This window comes from Pungitius pungitius, chromosome 4, assembly GCF_949316345.1.
Source record: "Pungitius pungitius chromosome 4, fPunPun2.1, whole genome shotgun sequence".
NCBI lineage: Eukaryota > Metazoa > Chordata > Actinopteri > Perciformes > Gasterosteidae > Pungitius > Pungitius pungitius.
In genome coordinates this window covers 21,641,866-21,665,923 of record NC_084903.1, presented here as the reverse complement: position 1 = coordinate 21,665,923, position 24,058 = coordinate 21,641,866, and the positions used below count along the sequence as shown (strand labels likewise).

Genomic DNA, 24,058 nt, shown 5'->3' with positions numbered 1-24,058 from the left:
GGGCAGCCGAGAGCTACCTTGTTGCAAAAAATTGTGGTTCTGCAGGTTACCTTTTGAACCTGGATTCTAAAACGACCGGTTTCAACTTGACTCACTTACTGGGAGCAATTCGGGGGGGGGGGGGGGGGGGGGGATTTTCGTTGTGGGAACTCAAACAGATTCCTTTTGACTACCTCAATGACTCGAGCGATACAAGCTCTTGATTAAAAAAAAAACACAACACTCTGTACAATTAGCAACCAGTTGTTTTGTTCCTGATTGGCGGCATTGTGCATACAGTCAGAGGGCGGTGCAACCCGTCAGGAATTCAGCTGAAGACAAATGAGAAAAAAAAAAAAAAACAATGCATGGTTGTGGACTCGTCGAAGACCGGTCATGGGCGGTGACGGGTCCTCGGAGCAGAAGGAGACCGAGTGGAATGTCTTGAGTGATATGAAAACACCCGGTTTTCCTTCTCAAGCCTTTGGCCCGGGCCTCTGCAATCCAGTCCCACTTCAAGATTCCCTTTTGCGTCTCGGGCTGCAGGGAAACCGATCACATCAAATCCATGTGCTCCCGACCTCACCACTCCAGGTGAAGTCCCAAGTCAAATGACGTCTATTTAGCCCATCACATATCCGTGAAACATACGTTAGAAAGGGGCCCTTGATTGAAAAAAAAAATGGAAAGCACCTCAAGAAGAGCAACAGAGGAGGGATCCCTCTCCCATACACAGAGAATCACAGTACGGACAATGTGGATGAAAAGTATAAACAGATTGTATGAAGAATAGATGTGTGAGGTCATGCGCCAGTCTTTCATGTTTTAAAATAAATGACTACCCTTCGTCTCTTCTCCTTGGTGAGTCTCGTCTCAATTCAAACCCCCGTTGCGCTTTGTCTCTAAAGTCGTCTTTTTTCGTGAACTTGTGGCCCCCGAACTCGCGTCTCTCGTCCCGAGGGGCGCAGCTTCGCCGTCAGCGGACAAACAAACACACACCAAACATTTCATTGACTCCCAGAATGCTTTCTGCTTACCTCCAGCACCGGCCCGGCCCCCAGGATGATCTGCTCCACTCCGCTGGCGAACCCCTTCTGGCTGAGAGCAGTCAGGTGGTGGATGAGGAAGTTGGTGCTCTGCGTCTTCCCGGAGCCGCTCTCCCCGGATATCACGATGCACTGGTTGCTCTCTTTCTGCAGCATGGCGTGGTACGCCACGTCCGCCACGGCGTAGATGTGCGGCTCCAGGTTGCCCAGGGCGTGATTGTCGTACATCTTCACGTACTTGGGGTTGTAGATGGGCAGGAACTTGAAGGGGTTTATGACGATGAGGATGCTCCCGACGTACGTGTAGATCTTCTCCTGCCGGAAGCGAGAGCGCAGGTTGTCCAGCAGCGAGCGCTCGTTGAGCTCCGGCAGGTGGCACAGGTCCGCGTGGTCCCCCTGGGAATCCGGCTGCGGCAGCAGCCCGCGCTCCGTCATGCGCCGCCGCTCCTCCGTGACCCGCAGCCACATCTGGAGGCTGCCGCCGTAGTGGATGGAGCCGTCCAGGTTCTTCTGCCTGAGGAGGAAGCGGTAATCCTCGCCGCCGGACAGCGGGCGGTGCTCCAGCGCCACGCGGGGCCAAAGCATCATCCTCTGCACGGGGCAGTCGCTGGGGTTCAGCACCCACTCCTCCCCGCCGAACTCCTTCACCTCGGCCAGGACGTAGCACCTGTTGCGGTCCAGCTGCAGGCGTTGGATGACGCGCTCGATGGCCTCGGCCGCCGTGGTGGTCTTGCGGGCGCTGATCGGGCAGTAGATGGTCCCCTCGGCCAGGGCGCCCGGGTAGATGCGCACGGTGAACTCGGAGTCCTCGCAGCGCGGCCGCCGGCCCAGTGTGCCCATGCCGCCGCCCCCGCCGCCGCCGCCATCACGACCACTCATGGCGGAGCAAGGGTTCCCATTAGCGGCAGCCCGGCACTGGCGCGGCGTCCTTTACTGGGCTGGAGAAGACGCAGACTCAAGGCATTACCACTGCGGAGGCAGAAGAGAGAGAGAGACGCAGATATGCATCAATACCCGGAAGATCTACATCTCACATCCAAGCACAAATAAACAGAAACGCACCAGCAGGGATGACTCGGCATATCTATGATCCAAAACAACTTCTACCAACTGTGGAACGGATCTAAATCCCGACCAAAGCCCCTTCAGCAGTCAGCCAGATTACAAAATGTGTCGGATTATGACACAGGGACTTCATGTGCTGTTATGCAACACGAAAAAAAGGGCCAAATTATTCCGCAGGAGCCCCAACATGCACACTCATAAAAGGATAAAGGATAAGTCATCTGGGTCTACGGGATTACCGTTAACACACAGACACACTCCCGAGCGCACACATAAGCTCTCGCCAGCGTCGAGACCGAAACAGCTGCTGTCCTCTTCACTGAAGAACAAACAATCACGGCATTCACAAGCTTCCTCTTTAATACACATCGGGGGGGGGACGTCGTGGTCGATTGAACCGGCGTCTTCATACAACGCGAGGAAGCATTCTGCAAACTGGATAAATTGTTCCGACTATTCATCAGCTGAAGGTTAACCAATAAACGCAATGTTGTGTGTCTGCAAAGCGGAAATCAAAATGTGCCAAATTGCCAGAGTTTGACTGTATAGTTACGAGTATTTGGTGCGATCATGATGCCATTAATAACTATAACTATAAGAATAGCGTTCAAGAGCGGACGTCACAAAGTGCTTCACAACAAGAGGAAAAAATAGCAAGTTCAAAGATGAAGAGAGGTTAAAAAACATAAACGCTACTAATAAATCTTCAAAGTGCTCCTCCAAAAGCACAATCATATGTGTCCCATTTGAGGCTTTTACAGCAGATGAGAGAGAAATAAAAACCCTTTACTTTATCCACTTCATTGTCTTTATTTCCCATTACGCTGATGAAGCCTTCATAGTAATAGTCCTCCTTTCATCTACACCAGATAGCAGAGGTGGGAACAAGTCACTGTTAGGCAAGTCACAAGCAAGTCTCAAGTCATTGCCCTCAAGTCCCGAGTCAAGTCGAGTCAAAGACGAAGCAAGTCCCAAGTCGAGTCACAAGTCACAGCCAACAAGTCTCAAGTCGAGTCACAAGTCGTACCATTTTAGTTTCGAGTCATTTCGAGTCATTTTATTATAGTGGGGACGGGGAACCCTGGGTGATGGTGCGCTGCCTCACAGACCTAGACTACGAAGGGAAGGGTAATGGTGGATCGACTGTGACTGTGTTATAGTACTGTAACGCTCACCCCAATGCTGCAGCGTAAATAAGGAGGCGATGACTGGCTTGCAACTCCGCTGCATTTATTTATATAAAACAACTCAACTTCGGTCACTTGGCCGTCACCACGCCGAACGAACACTTCCGCACACACGGCCCCCCAAAACTCGGGTTGTCTCGCGTAACTACAGCTGGTAACAGCATAACGTGAACACATGCAACATCTGCATAACTGATTAACTAATACCTATAACTCAGCTCATTACACTACTTTAAAACGGACGTTGACATAATGTTGGCGAGGATTTCCATCGGAGTCTGAATCCGGGTTCAAAAATCCCGATTTTTGTAACCATGAACGAGCTGTCTCGTTGATACGGTCAAATGGACTGCAGTGATTGGATGTTGTTCAGGCAGCGCGCGCTCTCTGCATACAGGTGGCGCACATTTTTTTGACAGATGCAGATAAACAGCGCGGCGCGGTGGTGTGAAAATGTTTCCCCCAGTTTTAATGGGAAGTAGCAAGTCTTCTCGAGTCAAAAGGCTCGAGTCCAAGTCAAGTCACGAGTCATCGGTATTCAAGTCCAAGTAGAGTTGCAAGTCTTTGTAAGTTTTGTCGAGTCGAGTCTCAAGTCATCAAATTCATGACTCGAGTCTGACTCGAGTCCAAGTCACATGACTCGAGTCCACACCTCTGCCAGATAGCATTGCAGTGTACAATCAGTCTGAAAGGTCCAATGCATTCCAGGAGTAGTCCCGTGACGCACTCTAATTTGCATTCATTGTACCCACTTTCCTTTAACTCGTCTCCAACTTTGAAAAACCACGTTCAAAGCAGGCGAATGAGCTTCAACTTGTTGCTTTGGGGCTTTTTTTTTTTCTAGCAGGTAGCGAAAGGAAAGAGAACGTTGTATCACTGGAGTTTGTTGTTCTTTCACATGTGTAGTTTTGTCTGAACAACAGTTCAAAGCCCAAAGACATATTTAGTTCATTTTCATGTATGACAAAGAAAAAGGAAGCTGGAACAAAGTAGGTTCTCCTTCTACAGCTCCAATAAATATCTCAGTTGTTCCTATAAAGATGGGTAAAGAAAATCACAAATAACATGTTTATAGCATTAATTGAATCAGTGGCAAAAACAGGAAATGGAACAGGGACACATTTAGTTGGGGCGCAGAGTGGAGCACGAAGCACCCCGGGTCACTTCCTGACCCCCCCCCCCCCTACACACACACACACACACACCTTTAACCTCAAACAAAGCGGTCAATCTAACTGCATTAAGGTCAATCCGTAGAGGCACAGCCAATGACAGGTATTACCCGACAGTGATGAATGCATGTGCGTTTTTTTACTACGTGTGCACGCCTGTGTGTGTGTGTGTGTGTTTTGAGTACTGAGTTGGGCCTGGAACAGATGGTCAGCTCGCTGCTTAAAGGATAGGGCGTGAGGGGGTGGCGTGAGGGAGGGGGGGTTTAGGGTTGTGGCCACGCTGGCTGGTTTTTCTGTTTACAATCACACGAGGACGACCAGCCAACAGAACTCTTTCCGTAAAAAAACAGCGGGAAAAACACAGCGACCACAAGCGATTTTCCAGGAACGTCTCCGCCGCTGCGTTACTCGGGATGGATCTGCAACGTCCTCGACCACAGCCAAAAACAAGGCCTTCATCTGGGCAACAAAGTCACAGAGTTGAAAAATACCAACTCTGCTTTTGCCGAATCAGCTTGTTATTATTCCAAAATTTGCCACACATTTAAAAAAAAAAAAAGATGAAATATAGCACTTGGGCATAAATTAGACGGAACCAAATAAATTCAGGGCTTGGGTCGGAGCTGCGACCTACAAATACAGATCACCGGCTGATGAACACTCGGCAGATCGGTTTTGAAAAGGATCACGTGACAAGGAGGGAACAATAAAGAAAGCAGCGAGCACAGGCAGCTGGTTACATAACAGGTGTTTAGACTCCATTTGAATGAGGAGAGGATGAAACGGTGCGTTCGACACCAGCATCCGCCTCCGGACACGTGCACACGGCATCGTCTTCATTTCTTCTTTTTCTTCTTCTTCTTCTTCAACTCAACCAGAAACAGATCTGGTTACGTCAGAGATTAGGAATGGTTTCCAAGTAATCTGACCTGGAATCTGTTTGTTGTTACTTTCCCAAAGAGACAGCAGACCAGGACCGGGACCCAATATAAAGCCATAAGGGATATTATAGAAAAATGGTCAGACGTTATCCAAGTTAAAAAAAGGTAACGTTGTGCCCCGCGTGGTAGCATTCGGGAATCAAGAAATAATGCGTTCCCAAAATGAACATCCTTGACAGATTACAAACTAGAAGAAACCGGCGCTCTTTGCATTCCTTCTTGCAATCTGAACATTGTTTGTTCGGAGGGAAGGAAACCGAGGAGAGCTTCAACCGCGCGAGTCCGCCTCGTCAATGGCGGCCATTGTGCCCGAGGAGCCCGAAGGATCGAGTTTGGTCAGCTTTCTGAGACGTGAAGTCATCCCTCTGAACAAGCAGTGTGTGTGTGTGTGTGTGTGTGTGTGTGTGTCATAGGGGCTCAGCTCGTGTAATCAAGCCTCATGGCGTCCTGGCGGCTCTTTATTGGGCCTTTGGCCCACACGGAAGTCGGCATGAAGGAATGAAGGCGTGCGAGTTGCCATCGGACCGCCGACTCTCGCCTCTTGTTTACACGTTTTATGATTGTTTCTTCTGGGAATCTGACAGCTCTGCCGCTGCATTGAACCGCTGCGTTTACAGGCCAAGTGTCACAGAATCGCTGACGGTTCAATTTGAGCTTGTGCCAAACTATGATTAGATTCATAATTTTTAGAAAGAGGATATTGACAGGAAGGAAACGCAGGATATAAAATGCTACTGGAAAGTTAGCAGCCATTCGATTTGATTTACATTTTATGTGATGGGAGCATCGTTCGAATTATTAGATTTGAAGTTTTTATTGCCGACTTGAGTAATTGGAAAGTTCAAAACTAGGCTTAATTTATTATTGATGACTACTTGTGTGATCACATGTGCAAAAGAAGCCGCTAATAAGACTTTGCATATGCTTTGCATACAAGACACAGAACGCAGGACCGTGGTATGAATTCCCCAGAAAGTCATTTCCCTGCTTCCAACTTTCAGAAACGGGCCCAACCCCCTCGTTGTTTGCCGAGGAAATTGGCCTTCAAACATAAAATGTACACGCAAGAGCACTCGGAGAAAAAGGGGTGTGGGCCCGAGCTGCTGCAAATACTCTCTGGTCGTCATGTGGAAGATATGAAGGAAAAGTGTCGGTTTCGACGTCTGCAGCATTTCCTGTAAAAAGCAGGAAAATTCCGCCGACTAATGTTGGAATTAGACGGAGTTACTGTTTAACAGTTTGAGCCGCCCCACCGAGCAGCTCATTTACAATCCATTGTGAACTTGTTTTATTTTATTTTTTTTACTATTACTGCATTAATATTTTGCATCTCGTCACTCAAACTGCAGTCCAGAGTGAGAGTTTGCGGAGATATAAAACACGGACATTAGTGGGAATAAAAGCGGTACGTTGTTGTCAATGAAAACATTCAGTGTAGAAATGGTACTTGGTTTATCTCCAATATTTGTTTTTTTAAAACTTAGCTTTTACCTGGTTAAAAGATGGACTAGATAGTTTTAAATGCATATATAGACCAATCGCAGCATATTTACTGTTGTTTTGATTGGTGCAGCAGCTAAACAGGAGTCAACAGCAACATAAAATGTTTAAATAATAACTAAATGTGTATTTAACTGTACTAAAGCATGACCGTAAAGAGTAATAAATTAAGCAGACGCAGGTTTTCTCCCACGTGTCGGTGCAGTGGTCATTTCTTTAGAGTTCAGCAGGAGGAGCGGAGAGGTCAGCTGATTGATGAGCGCTGCTGCAGGTCCCATGCAGGCACCGACGTGTCCAACACACACACACACACACACACACACAATTACAGGTCACCATTCCCTGCACCCAAAAAGGTATGAATGTGTAACACAGAGCAACAATGCTCCACCTCGTTTGGACTCAGCGGAGACTGAAAATCGTTAGAGGCTCGGGTAGCTTTTCTCCACCGACCTCAATGGAAACCCTTCCTCTGATCTGTCGGACTGAGCAGCGAATGCATTAATGGTGAATATAAGACCCGGACCAATAGCACGAGTTGAAGCTCGGACCCAATTTAAACTTTAGCCGACAATACTACGCGTGAGAAACATCCTTGGATGAAGCTCCGAAGTGAACGGTTGACAGGGGTCACGTCGTGGTAAATTGAATGTAACATGAGGACGTGGCCCCGGCAGCCAACGGCAACCTCTCCCTGTATTTAACTCGCTGGTGAATGACCGTGTTTGACGCTAATTTGGGTGAATGGAAAACGAGGAACGCCAGAGGATGCCAGAGCTGCAGTCAGCGTCTTTTAACGTTTTGGGTTTTTGGGGGTTTTGTTAAAATTGCAGTTAATGGATGCAAATGCTTCCTCATCAGATGTGTAGCCGGGGCTCGCTGCTCCAGAACTCCAGTTAGACTTTGCCCGATTCAGCGGTTCTCAAAGCAGCTTACTAATGCTCGATGTGTTTGAATGAAAACAGATCTGTAATCGACGTGCCCTTCTTTGCACAATGTACAGATCACGATGCATGAATCAAGTGTTAACAATAACAATTAGGATTTGAGACAAATAGACCTTGATTGCAATATCAATTTAAAAAAAAAACATCCAGTCCAAGCAAGGATAAAAGATGAATGTGATTGTTCTTGTAAAATATAATCAATAAACAATGTGAAAAGCAGGAGCCCCTCTGGTTAAACGCACACATCTCCACACTTCAGTGATTCGTGGGGACATTTCAGTCTGGCAATAAAAAATAAAATAAAAGCAAAAACAACTTCTATGGACACATCTGAAACAATTAAAGCAGAATTACCTGAAAATAAACACATCCTAACCCCTGATATCCAGTTGAGCTTGATTTACCGCTCTGCTGAACCATTAGCGAGGAATGAGGGTGAACGTAAGGGAGTGGACGTGGACGGCGTCCCTGCCCGAACCCGCCGTGGACGAGGACTCGTTGTTTCGGTTTCTCGCGGAGTGACTTCACAAAGCTCGCTCGCTCGCTCGCACGCCTCTCGGGTCTCTCTTCGTGAGGGTGAGGGACGGCGACTGAAAGAGGCCGAGTGAAAAGGAGAGACGGACGGAGGAGGACGCCGGTTTCCCTTGACGTCTGACGTGTGGAAAAAGTGTCTGTACTTCAGAACACGCTTTATTCCCACCGGCCAAGAGTCCAAGTGCCTGAACTCTGCCACCACTTGACAATAGAAATCCACTAATACAGCAAAAACTTGTGGAAAACAATGACAGTAATTGCACCAATAAAGGTTTTTGCAGCCCATACTGCTTGGTTATAGATTATTGATATAGTTTTCCAAGTAGCCACTTGTTTCCATTCACTCTGAATAACAATGACAATAACAATCTTTTGTGCGGAAACAGAGCGCAGATTGATTTGTGGAGTCTACCGAGTCCATTGTGTGACAAAGGCCATCGGAGACAAAATATGATGCAAAACAAACCATGGCTACCTCTAAGTGTGTGATACATTCCAATTTCAAAAAAAAAAAAAAACGTGAACCACCCAAAAATCTGTAGCTACGCAGCTAAGATTTTTCAAAACACTGCAGTGGTCCTTAAAATTCTTTCATATTTAGTATTTCGAGCTCCAGTCCAAACTCACTACTGCAGGTCGCAGGAAGTGTGACGTACCGGGACACCTCGAGTCGGGGGAAGCCGGAGCGGCGCTGCTGCAGCGAGTCCAAGCGCCGGCGTCACCGGGCCCCGCCGTGATTGAAGGTGACCGGAGGCCCCGGCAGGAGGACAACTGGGGCTGGTTCGCTCCGAATGAAGCGCCGGGCCCGGGACCAACTCCCCCCGCATTCCACCCACACAAATATATGACACTGGAGGAAGTGCCGTGTGTGTGTGTGTGTGTGTTAAATTAACTGTGCAGGGCAGGACCTATTATTGTTATTGCCCGAGGTGGAGTGGAGAGAGTGGAGGAAGGAAATTAATACAGAGAACAGCAGCCGTTCCAAGGACAACATTGTAGGAGAAGGAAAAAAAAAAAAAAAGGACATCGCCTGCTACTGTGTGCGCTGATATTTCTGCAAATAACGCACACCAGCAACTTGTAGCTTTTCTTTGCCATTCTCTCCGACGCCGTGTTTTAACACTGCAGAGTCTCAAATGATGGTGTCCTCAAACCAGCTTCAGTTTCAAAGCTTCGACGGGACTTTACGGTTGGACACGAAAAGACACATTTTGACGGTGCAAAGTGAAAAGACGTGAATGACAAAAAGCTACATTGAACTTCTCCTGTGACTCAAAGGGGGAAATAACCATTTAGGTTTATGCCGACTATGTAATGTAACAAGGGAGGGTTCTATGAAAAAAAAAAAAAAAGAGCTAGAAACTGTGGGAGTAAACCGCACCACTCCTCTGTTGTCGCCATGGCGATTTCAACTTCCTGTGTCCACTCCCTGGACAATGACAGCGGCATTGGGTGAGACAGGAAGTGTAGGTCAACATAACACCAGCACGGCGTCGTTAATACTTTTCTACCCCCCCCTCCCCCCCTCCCTCCCCTTCCTCTGCAAATGATGCTTCTAACACCAAGTTTATCTTGAAGGTCTATCTTTACGGGGGTATAAGCGGATGGGAAACTAGTCACAGGAATTTACAAACTCGCAGTCAGACACAGAAACCGTGACTGTGGACTTTTTTGAAGAAAATTGAAGCAATCCAGACTCCAGGCGACCAAATTTTGGAGGCAAACAATGGAGCTCAACTCAAACCACAATTGAAACACAGCTGACTTACGGCGCCACAGACAAATCTGCACGTATTCAAACTGCAGCGCGCTCAATTTAACGCGTAAACACCAAAACCCAAATAACAAAAACAATACGGGGCCGCGGTCGACGAGCCTCGGAGGCAGCTTTACGCCGCCCGGAGCAGCAAAAGAATAACGAAGAGGACGGTTTTTTCCCACATGAGACCTTTTAGATAGATCTAAAAAAAAAAAAAAAAAAAAAAAGAAGTTGTTGAAATACCTGGTTAGCTCCCTCAGCTCTGGGGACACATGAGGTAGTGTAACGTTAACAGTTTACTGTATGGAAGCTTAGGTCAGTAAATGAATAAAGTATAGATAGAGTTTTCCGACTGCACAATGTCCTTTCCGATGCACATCAGAGCTTCTTCGGCAACGCAAAAAAAAAAGCAATTAAACAAACTAGTCGCCTTGTTATCGGTGAGCAGCGGCAGATAAGAGGAGGGAGATGAAAGAGGAGGAGGAGGAGGAAGAGGAAGCTGACGGAGAGGTATCATTGACCCGCAATCCATTCCCACCTCAGAAAAGGGAGTCTGTTGCGCCAAACTTCACAATCAGCCGCATTCAACGTGTAAAACGCAACATGAGTGGAGACGAGCAATAAAACACTGCACTGTGTCTTATTTTGAATGCCTGGGACGAGGTGAGGCGTACCAAAGAACACACTAAAACAAACACACACACACACACACACACACAGGGTAATAAAAAGACGCGTCGTGACACGGTCGATTAGCTGCAGCGGATTTGATCAAATTAGCCGCCGAAAGGTTTCTTTTGTGAAGCGATCGGGAGGAAAGGATTGATCCCCCCGAGGCCTTTGTTGACACCTACACCGAGCGCCATTCCAAAAAGGCTTCACTTTGAATCACGGGATACCTGAGCGAGCACCAGGGATTCAGAAGGAAGATACAAAGAGATTCATTTTGGTCAATCCAGAGTGCCCTTGCGGGCATGTTTGCGAGTATGTGTGTGTGTGTGTGCGTGTTTTAAGCAAGTTAGACAAACCCACCACACAAAACCGGACCTCGTGGTACGATGCAGTGCAGTCGGCCGTCTCACCCTGGTCAAAAGGCCTCTTTTACGTTCCCAAATTAAATAAATTACATGTCTGCGTGCTATTTGGTTTTCAAGGTCAGTTGTTTCCTTGCAATGAAAAGCTAAAAAGTGTTATATATATTACTCACTTTATATACAACACATGTCATCCTACTTAAATACATTTTAATATATATATACACATACACACACTTTTCAGGCCGTCAAATCCATTCAAGTTTCTATTAGAGAATGAAAGCAGCACAGAGTAAACTATTAAATCCGAATCATGTGTGTGCTCATCCGATGGTAATGACATGTCATCCCGTCTGGAGCATCATTTTTAAGCACATCTGTTTAGCGTATTAGGAAAAAAAAAAACACATGACCTGTAATTACAGGGCAGCGTCGCCGCGGCTCTGGCTGCCGTCTCTCTGCCTTCAGACCACCGCAGGCTTTTTGAAATGTGAGCCCAGCGGAGCAGTCGGGGGGGGGGGGGGGGGCAGAGAGACGGGATGATAACGCGTGTAAGGTTTTGCCGGGGGGGGGGGGGGTCGAGCTCGTGGTTCGACGTGCACCCAAAGAGCTGCTTTTGGCATAGTGTGGTCAGAAGAGTAAATGAAGTGGTGACATTTCTAAAGATACTCTCTGGCTTTGTGCGCTCACACGGTACACACGGCACGTTAGACACCTCTCTGCTCGCAACGCTTCCTCCGTTCTGGGACTTCCGCTCGTTTCCCAGAATGCCGTCTGACAACGTGCAGAGTCTTGTTTTAATTCAGTCGGGTTTCATGTGCTCCAAGGGGACCGAGAGCTTGTGAACAAGAAAAGGACGAGAACTGGGCCTTTTTGGTCAAGGCACAATACGCTTAGTGTTTGCATTGCATTCTGGTCCTCCGAGGGGAACAAGCATCGTATTGTAATGGCGATACTTCTTCTGTGGTCACCAAATATCGGCTCCTCTTCCGCTTGCCCTTCTTCTAATTTCTGGATTTATCCGCTTTAAACCCAGAAAACCAGAAAACATTCATTTTGCGATGACATATCACACGGACATCGATGCCAGACGCCACTTTCATGTGGACGTCCCATAAACTGCTAAAACGTAGTCCTTGGGTGTTGACCTCCCCTGCTGCTGACCAGAGCCAGGATGGTTGGTACCGGCCCGGTCACATCCTCTGACACGGCTAATGCGGTTCGGCCTCAGCTCGTCAAACGACGGATGCAGGAACAACAACAACAACAACAACAACAGGACTCGCAGCTTCTTCCTCGGGCCCCAGAGTTGCACACGCTGAGAAATTTGTCGCTTCGTTGCTACATTTTTTACCGTCAAAACCTGACTGAACCCAGCGGATTTTTCCCCTTTATGTACAGAGATTTCCCTCAACGCGCTCTGCTTTAAATGCGCCGACAACGTGCACAAAACACGGGGGGGGGGGGGGGGGGGGGGGGGAAACAGTTATGTTGTAGCGAAACGGAGCACTTAGTGTCCACAGAGAGATAGCATCGGGAACAAAAACACTTAAACAAAACGTTGTTCTCTCGGCTCAGAAGGTCAGAGCGGACCAACCCTCCATCTGAACTCTCACCGACTCAAACTCTCGGTCCTCGAAAAAAAAAAGAAACCAGGGATGAAAAGCTCATCACAGTCTGCTTTGTGCCTCCAGAGGGAGCGGCTCGGGCCAGAGGGGACACGTGCGACGTGGTCTGGACCCGAGAAGGCTGTAATCGTCCGACCAGACTGCTCGGTCACTGCGGTGCATCGGCGGGGGGGGGGGGGGCATACAAAACATACAAAAACATACAAAACCCCTTAACTTCCCATCAAACTACAAGTGAATGGGCCCACATGTTCTGAAAACTAAAATACATAAAAGAAATGTTACAAAAACCTGCAAAAAGTAAAGCCCGACACGAGTTACCGTGACAACGAGAGAACAGCTGCATCCCCTTACTGACGTCACCCCACCTTCTCACCTTCTCCTGACAGGCCGACACACTTTATGGCGGCGGCCCTCCACCCTCAGAGTGTCCCGCATCCTCCTGCCGGTGACACTTCGCCGGGCAGCCGCGGTGCCGATCAGCGCGCTGCGCCTCCCGCTGAATGAAAATGAAATTTTAAAAAAAATCCAGCGTATCGCAGGCCTGTTTGTTGTCCGTTGGCCACAACCGTCTCCGCTCTTCCGCCCCTCTCGCCCTGGTCCTGACGGAGCGCAGACTACTGTAAGTGTAAACTGACAGAATTCCTGGCAGATAAGAGCGGCTCCGAGGCCACGGTTCTTCTTCTTCTTCTTCTTCTTCTCCTTCTTCTCCTGCGGCCCCCGGCTGGGGATCACCTCCACCTCTCTCTGGATCTGCAGTTCGTTCACCTCATTGGACGCACACCATCAATTCCAGGCTGCTTCCCATCACGTTTATATCCGGGCCTGTCAAATATTCTCTGGAAAGTTCCCACACGGTTCCATACACACCCCGTTCCTCCGAATGTGAATCCCTTCATTGGTATTTTACCCATTCACGGATGTCTTCACATCAATATGGTATAGTTATTGAAGGAAAGACCACGGGGGGGAAAACATTTGGGGATGAGATTAGAACCTAATATTTGGTCATTCTGGGCTCTGTACACTTCTAAAGACAGCTGGTAAGCTCTTGTCGGGATGGTTGTCTTGTTGTTGTTATTTGTTTGTCAATTGTGGGTTTTGAACATTCTATTCCAACGTGAAAAAGCCTGTATCACAGACCCAAAATACATCGAGGTCTTTTCTCTCACGATGGAACATTTAGCAATGACCCTTCAACACAACACTGAACGTGTCGCTGTCCTGATGCGAGTGGAAAGGCTCCAGCAAGCCGACCCCGCTTTGCACCGACAGCCGGAGGGATCCTCATCCTCTGCCCCGCTACTACGCACCAGCGCATGCCTGAGGATTAACCGCGGGCCCTGTCCCGTCTGCACCGCGAGGGCTGCAGGGGGCCAACCGGCTATTGTCACAGCTGTGTCACACACACACACACACACAAACAGAAACTCACAACTTTAGCGCTCCGAAAAGCCCGAACCCTGCTGTAATGTGGTCGCTCGCACCTGGAGGCTTTCGGCCATTTCAACCTGATGCTGCATGCAAGTGAGCATCTCTATCCACATCTAACTTAAATCATTCAGCGCTTTCCAAAACGCACAACTATTCAAAAACCAAAGCCCTTAAAACCTCGGCAAACCTCGGCCGTCTGTGCACGACATTCAAATGTTGTCATTTTCTAAGCTTTTTCCGCCAAGGAAAAAAGGGTCTGTGAACGTGTGCGTCTCCGTCCAAAGCAAACGTCCCGGGATGGAATTTAATTAAGGGGAACCCAAACCGAGCTTCTAAACAGATCCCGACCGTTTGTTGACTCCGTTTCCATTTGAAAGCCCCGAGCTAAGCTCCTTTCATATAAACATAATCGCAAAGAACAACACAATGCACTTTCTTCTCCGGACCCCAGCGCGGCTACCGTTAGCAGCGCCGGCGAGTTAATGAGGGGAAATGCGGGGCGAGCTGAGCCTTTGAGGCCAAAGCCCCCCCCCCCCCTCATATAATGGAGCCGCTGAAGAAAGGGCAGCTTTGTTCAGCGCAACACAAGCAGGTTCCTCTGTAATGACTTCATGTTGCAGGCCGATCACTTGCGCAACACAATCCCACCATGCGTCCACCGCTCGGGACATGCCGGTCATGTGGGCCCTGCGGCACGTGACTGCCGCCTTCCTTCCTCCCCCCCCCCAAAAAAAAAACACGAGCAGCCACTGGAAGAGGAGGTAGGTAACACCTCAAGGGGCAGAGGGGTCATTCCTATTTTCAGAGCATGTCGGAAACTCAACGCTCCAAGAAGCGGCTGCTGATGTGCAAAGAAGTTGCCACAGAACAGAGAGGCTTGTCACAGTGAGTAAAGAAAACGGTTTGCTGGATAAACGGGGGGGGGGATTCGCCTTCTTCCCACGACTGAGGCGGGGGGGGGGGGGGGGGGGTAATGTATCATACTACAGGCCTATTTACTAACAGTTGGGAGTCACCCTATATTAGGGTCACAGTGTGGAGAACTTTAAAGCAGGAAATGAGGCAAAATATCTGAAGTATCTTCGGTTGTCTCTGAACCAGTTCAAACGTAATGTTAAACCAGCCAATGAGCCATTGACTATCAACTAGTACGTTAATTGCAGACTATTTTAAATGACTAATTCATCTTCCTCGAGAAAAATAAAGTAATGATTCTCTGAATGCAGCTCCATGGATGAGAATACTTCGGGTTTGTTTACTCCTGCGTGACCGTAAAGTGAATATCTTTGAGTTCTGGACCAAACCAGACATTCAAGGACGTCACCTTGGGCTTCGGGAAACACTGCCCCGACCACCGAATCAATGCACCCTTGGAAGCTGATATTCTTATTATTGGGAATAGGAATGTGCTGCTGTAGTCACCCCAGCAGCGATAACTCTCTTTACCTCATTCTATTGTTGATAACTGCTCAATATCTACGGAAGTATTCTGGAGAAACCACGGACGTGTCTCACAGCAGAAAGAATGCAAGGTTATATATATATATATATATATATATATATATATATATAAAGACGATGATGAAGATCTCATGACAGGAGGTCTCCCAACTGCTCTTCCTGCCCTCGTGACGCCTCAGCTGGTCTGCATCTCAAATGTGCTGCGGGTTTTTATTTATGACCCAGCGAGGCGCGGAGGAAGACGTCGTCTTCTTCTTCTTCTTCTTCTTCTTCTGCCTGCGGGAGATTATCTCTGAACGTATAACTCACACGAGCCACAGCAACCTGCACGTTAAACATCTCCAAGGAGGGGTCACGCCAATGTCTCAACCGCTATTTGCATTACGCCGCCCGTCTTTGCTGGTGACTGATTAACAGAACTTTTTTTTTTTTTTTTCAAGGAGTGAATCTGTACGTGGGGGGGGGGGGGGGGGGGGGGGGCACATCGTCACTCAAAAGCGCGTTCTGATAACCACAACAGACGACCCGCCATCCTAACCGAGCTCGGGTCTCGCAGGAGGTGCCAGTGAAACAAACCGAGGCCCCCGGTCTTTTGGAAATGGCAGACAGAAGGGAAGGGAAGGGAAGGGAGGGGAGGAGGGGGGGGGGGGGGGGGGGGGGGAGTGTCGGGTGTCGATGGGGACCAGTTGCCGGGGTCTCGGCCCGGGCCGCCTCTCATGCTGGCGGCAGCTGTGTCTTCTCAGAGCTCACATTCCTGCAGGACAGAGGCCACTTCAAGCTCATCACCTGTGCCGTCCGAGGCTCCGGACAAGAGGGATGGGGGGGGGGGGTTTCCTCGCAGCGCCTTGAATTAAAGTCTTTTAGTGGATATGAAAGGATACGGGGATGAAACAGCAACTACAACATGGTTCAACTCACAAAAAGAAGAAGTCGGGGTGAGGAAAAACACGACGTGGCCTGATTTATCACAACAACCCTGATCCAAGATGGGAAACTATATAGTGCTCACTCACAGTGATGGAAGATCACTGTCATCCCTCCATTGGCAACCTCTCAGCAAAGAAAAAGGAATAAAATACCCTAAAAGATCCTCAGCAAGTAACACAAGGACCAGCAGCACAGATCCTGCAAAAGCAATGTTAAGGTGACAAACCCAAGGTAGACTAAAGGCACCTCGTGCAGAACGAGATCTGGTGTTGAGAGTTTTGCAGCCACGAAGTGTGTGAAGTCGCCTGTGTGTGTGTGTGTGTGTCACACCGAGACGTGCACCCATGATTCAGCAGCTCCATCACCTCCCCGCACTCAAGTACAGCTGCTTTGCGGCGTTCTGTTGCCTCCACTGCATCATGAGCTGCACTGTGTGACCAGCGCTAAATAATACATGTGCACATTTACCCCACCCTGCTGCGCACAAACCCCGTCTGCCTGTCATCACGGGGAGTGCGTGCAGCTATGCCGTCTCATGGACGACGAGTTTGTTTTTTTTTATTATTTTTTTATTTCTCTCGAAGATTAACGACACCGACCTGCACCGGGAACTATTACGACGTCATCGCGAAACGAAGAACGGGCGCTCTGGAGGTGACGCGCGTCAATGAGCTGCAAAAATTAAAACTTCTCGCACCACACGCAACTAAATGCACCAACAACAACAACAACAACAACAACCCCCTAAAAAAACGCACTTCTGGTCGCGAGGATTCATTCAAAATCAAAGAGGAGTTTTCCTGATTCACTGGTTGCTTGCAGACCCGAAAAAAAGCCCCCTTTTCCCCACTGCGGGGCAGCCCCCCATACACACACACACACACACACACACACACGTATATACATACCACGGTGTATGAACAACATCACACTCTTACCTCCAGTCCGCTGAAGTCAGTGGGAAGTGGGGGCTCGAGTCGTCCGGTCCGGTCCGGTCCGCTCTCGGGATGCGTTCGCGACAGTTCGCAGCCTACGTCTCTATTTAATTCCCTTCATTCCAATTCAATTAATTTGTTTTTCCTTCCTCTCTGCCGCCCGCTCGGCAGCCGAACAACTCCTCGAAAGCCCGAGTCCGCGCTCGAACACTCGCCTGCGTGTTCCGCCTCCGTTATTATCCGTAAATTCGGGTCTCAAGCGGAACCCTTCGCAGCTCGCTGACTTGTCGCCGAAAAAAAAAAAAAAAACTCCACTTCGCCTCGCTAATCAGTGCCGCTGCTGCGGGGACGCGCGGCAGTGCGCGGTCACGCGGGCCCCTTTGGGCGGGGGGGGGGGGGGGGAGAGTAGGGAGGCAGGGCCGCGAGTGCACGAGGAGAGCACTCGCGGGGAGGGAGGTGGAGGGAGGTGGGTAATGGGAGGTAGTGGCCGAACGAGACATTGCAACTTGCCTGTTTATCATAAGCCCCCCTTGCCTCACAAAAATACGTATTTTTCACGTTCACAATCGGAGTGGTTGTTAAAGGATTTATACATTAACCACATTCCTCTTAACGTTTAACCGGCTCGATGGAATAAGGATTATATATATATAAACTTCTATTTCACTCCCATTTCACTAAATACACTGTATACTCGCATACACTGTGTATACTTGTATTTTGTACACTTTTTTCTATTTCATTTAATTTAATTGAATATGGTCTGCTCTGTTATTTTATTGTATTGTGAATATATTGTGCATTTTTATTCCATACGCAATACTTACGGAACCATACGTTTACTATGTAACATTATACCTACACATTTCCCTCTGGGGAATGAATAAAGTATACATTTATCCATCTGTATCTCGTGGGCAATACTGACATGAAAGAATGGGGCGCCATTTTTTACCGAGTTATCCAGTCCTTAGGATCCCATTCGGCTTCCGTAGCGAAACAACAGGAAGTAGCCAGAAGAACGAGATAACTCAAAAGCGCTTTACACCCCTCATACCAAATGATTTTAAATTAAATAGAAAAAAATGCATTTTGAGTTTGTATTCGATTGTCATGACGGAATGTAAATTCTTTTTTTTACATTCGTGGTTAACCTCTGGGTTTATATCACTTTAAAACGTGAGCGCCGATAACTTGTCAAGTCACGGGGGGTAACGAATCAAACGGATATCGTTATACTCAATGCACTGCGAAGGCACGGCGTCGCAAAGCTAACGTCAAAGCTCTTGCTGCAGCGGTTTACGTTAGTCACAACAATGAGTGGCGAGACTGCAGTTTTCGTGATACTTCTTATCTGAGCGTGTCTTTTACAGGTATGAACATATAACAAAGGACGCGTGTTTTAATTTGACAGTTCACTGTTTGTGTTTTCGAGACTTTACTAGGTTTTTAGCGGAGTTTTGGGCCGGGAAAGTGTCGGTTAGCTAACTAGCTCACGCTAGCGTCAAACCGTTTCACCGGTTAACTGCCGTCTGGTAAAAACGTTGACCTGCTTGGGGTTTTGATTTTGTTTGTTGTCCGTTTAGTCAAGTCATCCGCGGTTGTACATCGTTTTTAAATATATCTCTTTGTAAGATAAACCGGCTAGTAGCGCGTGTCAGTGACGTAACAAACAGGTTGACCTTTCATGATGTAACTTGAACTCAGCTTCGTCTCTGCTCAGCAACCGATGATCCGTAGTTTGTTTTTGATGAATCACAGTTTAAAAGCGCTGTTTAGAAACTGCTTTCACATGTTACTCAGTTTAAAACTCGAGCTGGATTTAAATGAATAAATTCCATAAACAAATCGACATCACTTTCCAATCATAACAATTAATTAAAAACTCTAAAAATGTAATTAAGACAAAGGAAACATGACAATTCTCATAATGAAGAGGATGCATGTTTTATTTGTACTCTCTAAATTAAAACAAATATAAACCGATCGAGACTGTTATTGATGTACCGTCCATAATCCGTGTACTTCTCAGACTACGAGGCGGAGGATGGACCCCGTGGTGCTGAGCTACCAGGACAGCCTGTTGCGGCACTCCGATCTGTCCTTACTGGAAGGACCCTACTGGCTCAACGACCAAGTCATCGCTTTCGTCTTTGAGTACTTTGCCTCCGAGCGCTTCAGCGTCCTGGGCGAGACCGCGGCCTTCATCAGCCCGCAGGTCGCCCAGTTCATCAAGTGCGCCTCCTGCGCCAACGAGTTGGCCCTCTTCCTGGAGCCGCTGGAGCTCGCCTCTCGCCGATGGGTCTTCCTCGCTGTCAACGACAACTCCGACCAGAGCGCCGGGGGCTCCCACTGGAGCCTCCTGGTCTACCACCGCGGCTCCAACCACTTTGCGCATTACGACTCTCAGAGCGGCGGCAACTCGCTGCACGCGCGGCGCGTCGCCGCCAACCTGGAGCCCTTCCTGGGCGCGGGGGGGGGCGCGCTGTTTGTGGAGGAGCCCTGCCCGTCGCAGAAGAACAGCTACGACTGCGGCATGTACGTGATCTGCATCGCCGAGGCCTTGTGCGAGAAGGCCAGGGTGGAGGGCTCGCCCCGCCTCCCCGTGCAAATCGTCACCCCGGCCTACGTCACCCAGAAGAGGGCCGAGTGGTGCCGACTGATCCAGACTCTAGCCCAGAATGACCTCTGCTGCCGGCCCGCCCTTCCCGTTGCGCGTTGATGGCGCCTCGCTTCGTGCAGACTAGTCACACGGCTTTCTGTTACAGTCTCCTTCATGCTCAGTAATTGAGGAAAAGATAAGATAATAAATTACAACTCTGGGTTTTCGTTGAGAGATTGGTGTCACGTTTATGACTGTTCACAGCAACACGAGCATGAAGTATATTAAGTCATTTCCCCCCCCCCCCACCGGCCACGTACTCTGTGAGGATGGAGGAAAGGTCACAGACCTCCTTTGTAATAGTGCGAATGTAGAAATGTTTACACAGATTATTGCTCAGGGTCATTTTAAGAGAACTACAACGGACGATAAGAATGTGAACCTTTTTGGCGTTTGGCTCCCGCTTCGTGTCACATGTTCATATCCTTAACTAGGAACTTTTAGCTTTGAACCGTTTCAAAGCTGGATGCCGTATGAGGGCGAGCCGTGGGTGATGCGGCTGCTGAAGGGTCAAAAGGTTGGAATGTACATGTTCTCAAACTCCGTCTGTTGATCTAATAAACTGTATAGTTGTCACATTTTTGTTGACAAAATGGGAAATGCTTTGTGGATTTTATTTGAGGTCACAGTTCCAATCTCACTCATGTAAAATAATTCATGTTTTGGGGGTTATTACAACTCTCATATTTATATTTGACCATTCCATACACAATTTAAACAGTGATTATGACAAATCAAAGATATTTCTATAAGTAGATTGAAATAAGTAACAACAAAAAGCCAACTTAGTCTCCCAAAGAAACCGTTCACTCAGGACTTAAATTTAAAAAGCTCTCGATTGAAACATCTTTTTTGGGGAGCGGGGGGTTTAAAGGAAGTACTACAATACGAGAAAGGAACAGCTTGATGGATTGCAGCTAAATGAAGCGTAAACTTCATTGTGCTGCGACCGCAGGAAATCTGCAGCAAAACGCTCTCACTTTACAATCAGCTGTTAACGCAAGTCAGCATTGTCCTCTAAAATAAGAAAGCACACAGGAAGGTCAGACTGTTCTCTTTTTACTATGCTTCTATTCACAGTGGAAGCCTTTGACACACTTATAAGCGAGAATGAGTATCGGAGCGCTGACCTCCTCCAGAGAAAGGTCAAAGGTCATTTCACCTTCGCTCCCGCTGTCCAGTGAGGCCGAAGCTAGCGTCCGAAATCACACGCCAGATGAGAGGACGTCTCACTGGGCTTGAATCTGGAATACTCGTCTGCAATTGTGTTGGAGTAAATTAAGGCCACCGCCTCCCGATCTGGTGCCGGCCCGCACGGCTCGGGTCCCACCGGCCGGTTGTTTTCGACTAGCGGTACTGAAGACGGAGGTTCTGTTGAATACATTTAAACAAAGTGATGTGATGTTTTTGTTTGTGATCAGAGGCTTCACGCCAAAAATGCAGTTTTTTTTATCCCACATGGTTGACAGACATCACAACAACTGTGAAGTATTCAACAATCCAAACTTGATTTCAAAACCGATGTTTTACAAAATGTCGCTCTTCTATCGCTTCCTCCATGTAGTTGTGGTGTGGTTGAAAAAAGTTTTTTTTTAAACGCAGTACGAGACTTAAGACACGTGCGTTACCCCGGTTTAAAAACTCCACCCGCCTTTAAAAATACACGCATGTAGCTGAAACTATTGTACAACTCTAAGTATGTCATTGGTTTGGTACGACCGGACACACACACACACACACACACACACACAGATGCTGAGATCACGTGTCGCCGTAGAGCCCCCCCGGGCCGGCCCCTGGGGGGGGGGGGGTTTGGATCAGGTGGTGAACCGGAATTATGTAGGTCAGCTATTTCAATGAGAACTTCTGGAGCTGTAGAAAATTGCTCGTCTCAATTAAATCCCTTCCAAAAAAAAAGACACAAAGCAACTGGAGGCCACATCCTCAATATGTGAAATATTTGATTAATCTCTGATGCAAACAAACAGAAGAAGACCATTAAAAACACATTTGGGGAAACAAGTGAGCAGTTAATAAGATTAGTAAGACAAGTAATTTGCGACTTTTATCAACCTCAAGGAGCAACCAGGGAACTGGAGCCATACGTCTTTTAAAGTACTGTATGAATTGGCTATTAATAATCCTTTAATTCCCATCTTGATAGGATTATCATCAGGGATATAAATAATTTGTTTGTTAAAGCTTGAGAAGAGTATTATATATAATAAATATATAATAATTTCTTGCAGAGGTGAATACCCTTTCATGTTAAATATTAGCTTAGCTTAGCATATATGCTAGAATGATTACCTCGCTCTATCCAGTGCTCACTTCTTTTGTACACTGCCGTTCTTTTTGCACATTACAAGATAGATTGTGTTACATTTCTGAGGTTTAGAGGAGCTGGTTGGCAGATTATTCGAGTTATTCTGATCTTTCACTTCCTGATTGATTGGCAGAAGGAACAGCAAATAAAGCCAAAGAGCAGAGTAATGGACCGAGGGAAATGAAATGAAAGGGTGAACTAGATTTCATGTCATCGTAATGTTAAATATTCAGACCTGCACTTTGATTCATTAAAATGAATAGCATTTCTCCCCCCCCCCAGTAGAGCGTCTCGACAGCTTCACCGGGCGAGATTCAGCCGATTGCCGTGAAGTTACACTCGGCGCTCGCCGGAGGTCAAAGGTCATCGCGGTAGCATTCCAGGAGACACAACGCGGCTCCCTGGAGCTACGGACGAGGCCATCTGCTTCAACCTGGCGTCATTAGCCCACAGCTTAAAGTGACTCTCACACACACACCCACACACAGCGTTCTGGTGGTTGGCCTCTACCCTCTGTGCTTCTTAAGAGCTCCAGAGGACTTCAGCTGGGAGCGATAAACTGCGTGCTGCATGAGCTAATAATCAGAATAAACTTGTTTCTGCAGCACATTGATCACATGCATAGTTTTAATAACCTGCAAGTGGGGAAGTAAAAGTAAAAATACCACGAGAAAATACCCTTTATGAGTAAACGTTCTGCCTTTAAAAGAGAGAAGTCTGGAGTGTTATCAGAATGTACTCATAGTAAAGTAAGAGTTCAGTGGTTTAATATATAAAAGTACATTATATTTCATAAGCTGATAGAACGGTTTTTCAGTGAAATGTAAATCTGTGAATGAATTACTATAAGTACAAAGTAACATAACATTAAAATACATACTTGGAAGTACCATAAAATTGTACAGTATTTGAGCAAATGTTTGTTGTTGATTGTTTCATGTGCACCACTGACGACAAGTGATCACATGATACTTTAGTTCAGATTCAGTTGCTCAGGTTTGTTCAGGATTTCTGAATCAGGTGTCTTCCTGTCTGACCCCGCCCCTTCACAGCAGGAAATGTGACTCCTGCCAATCATTCAGGTTGTCATGGAATCAAAGTTTTTCTTTTTGTTTTATAGCATTAGACCAAACTATTGATACAAACGTATTACACGGGACAACTCCTACAACACTACTTTGACTGGGCTATGCAACACTATTCTATTAGAGTACTATTACATTAGAATAATACACTATAATCCAGATTATTTAGAGAACGAACAAGCAGCGCAGCCAGAAAACGGGTCCTCAGTTTGGATATTTCCTCAGTGCAAATATCACACAGCTCCAACAGCGAGCTGATCCAGAGTAAACACGCCGTCCGTGATTTACTCCTTCAACCATAGCATTCCACCCCGCGAGCAGGCGTGGAAGCCCTTCCAGACGCGATCCCACAGACGTCAGCGGGGCGACACCACTGAGACAACTGGAGGTCGCCAAAGGTGACACAGAGCAGAGGCCGTGAGCCTTCTTCCTCACA

The 24,058-nt window shown here is 47.6% G+C and overlaps 2 protein-coding genes across 16 annotated transcripts in view; one reads left to right on the top strand and one right to left on the bottom strand.

The window, feature by feature from the left end:
• myo9aa (myosin IXAa) overlaps window positions 1–17,898 on the bottom strand; it is a 65,978-nt gene extending 48,080 nt beyond the window's left edge. For 12 of the 14 annotated variants that reach the window (XM_037449575.2, XM_037449584.2, XM_037449618.2 and 9 more), the window contains exons 1-2: window positions 17,553–17,897; window positions 1,017–1,994 (exon numbers count right to left, since the gene is read on the bottom strand). In XM_037449575.2, the coding sequence (XP_037305472.2) occupies window positions 1,017–1,904 (888 nt within the window). In that variant the 5' untranslated portion in view covers window positions 1,905–1,994; window positions 17,553–17,897. Of the gene's footprint in view, window positions 1–1,016; window positions 1,995–17,552 lie in introns of all 14 variants that reach the window. The other 2 variants (XM_037449592.2, XM_037449634.2) reach the window with 1 other exon arrangement.
• Window positions 15,042–20,809, top strand: senp8 (SUMO peptidase family member, NEDD8 specific). 2 transcript variants are annotated; one of them, XM_037449706.2, is made up of 2 exons: window positions 15,042–15,111; window positions 19,582–20,809. In XM_037449706.2, exon 2 carries the CDS (start codon window positions 19,597–19,599, stop codon window positions 20,269–20,271), a length of 675 nt encoding a protein of 224 aa, XP_037305603.2. In that variant the 5' UTR covers window positions 15,042–15,111; window positions 19,582–19,596; the 3' UTR covers window positions 20,272–20,809. The 2 variants fall into 2 exon arrangements, with proteins under 2 accessions (XP_037305603.2, XP_037305594.2); XM_037449697.2 differs by lacking the exon at window positions 15,042–15,111 and adding an exon at window positions 18,582–18,922.
• Window positions 20,810–24,058: the final 3,249 nt, after the last annotated feature.

What these genes read in the sequence shown, in the direction of transcription:
- senp8 (XM_037449706.2), top strand. Translation starts at nt 19,597, where the DNA reads ATGGACCCCGTGGTGCTGAGCTACCAGGACAGCCTGTTGCGGCACTCC.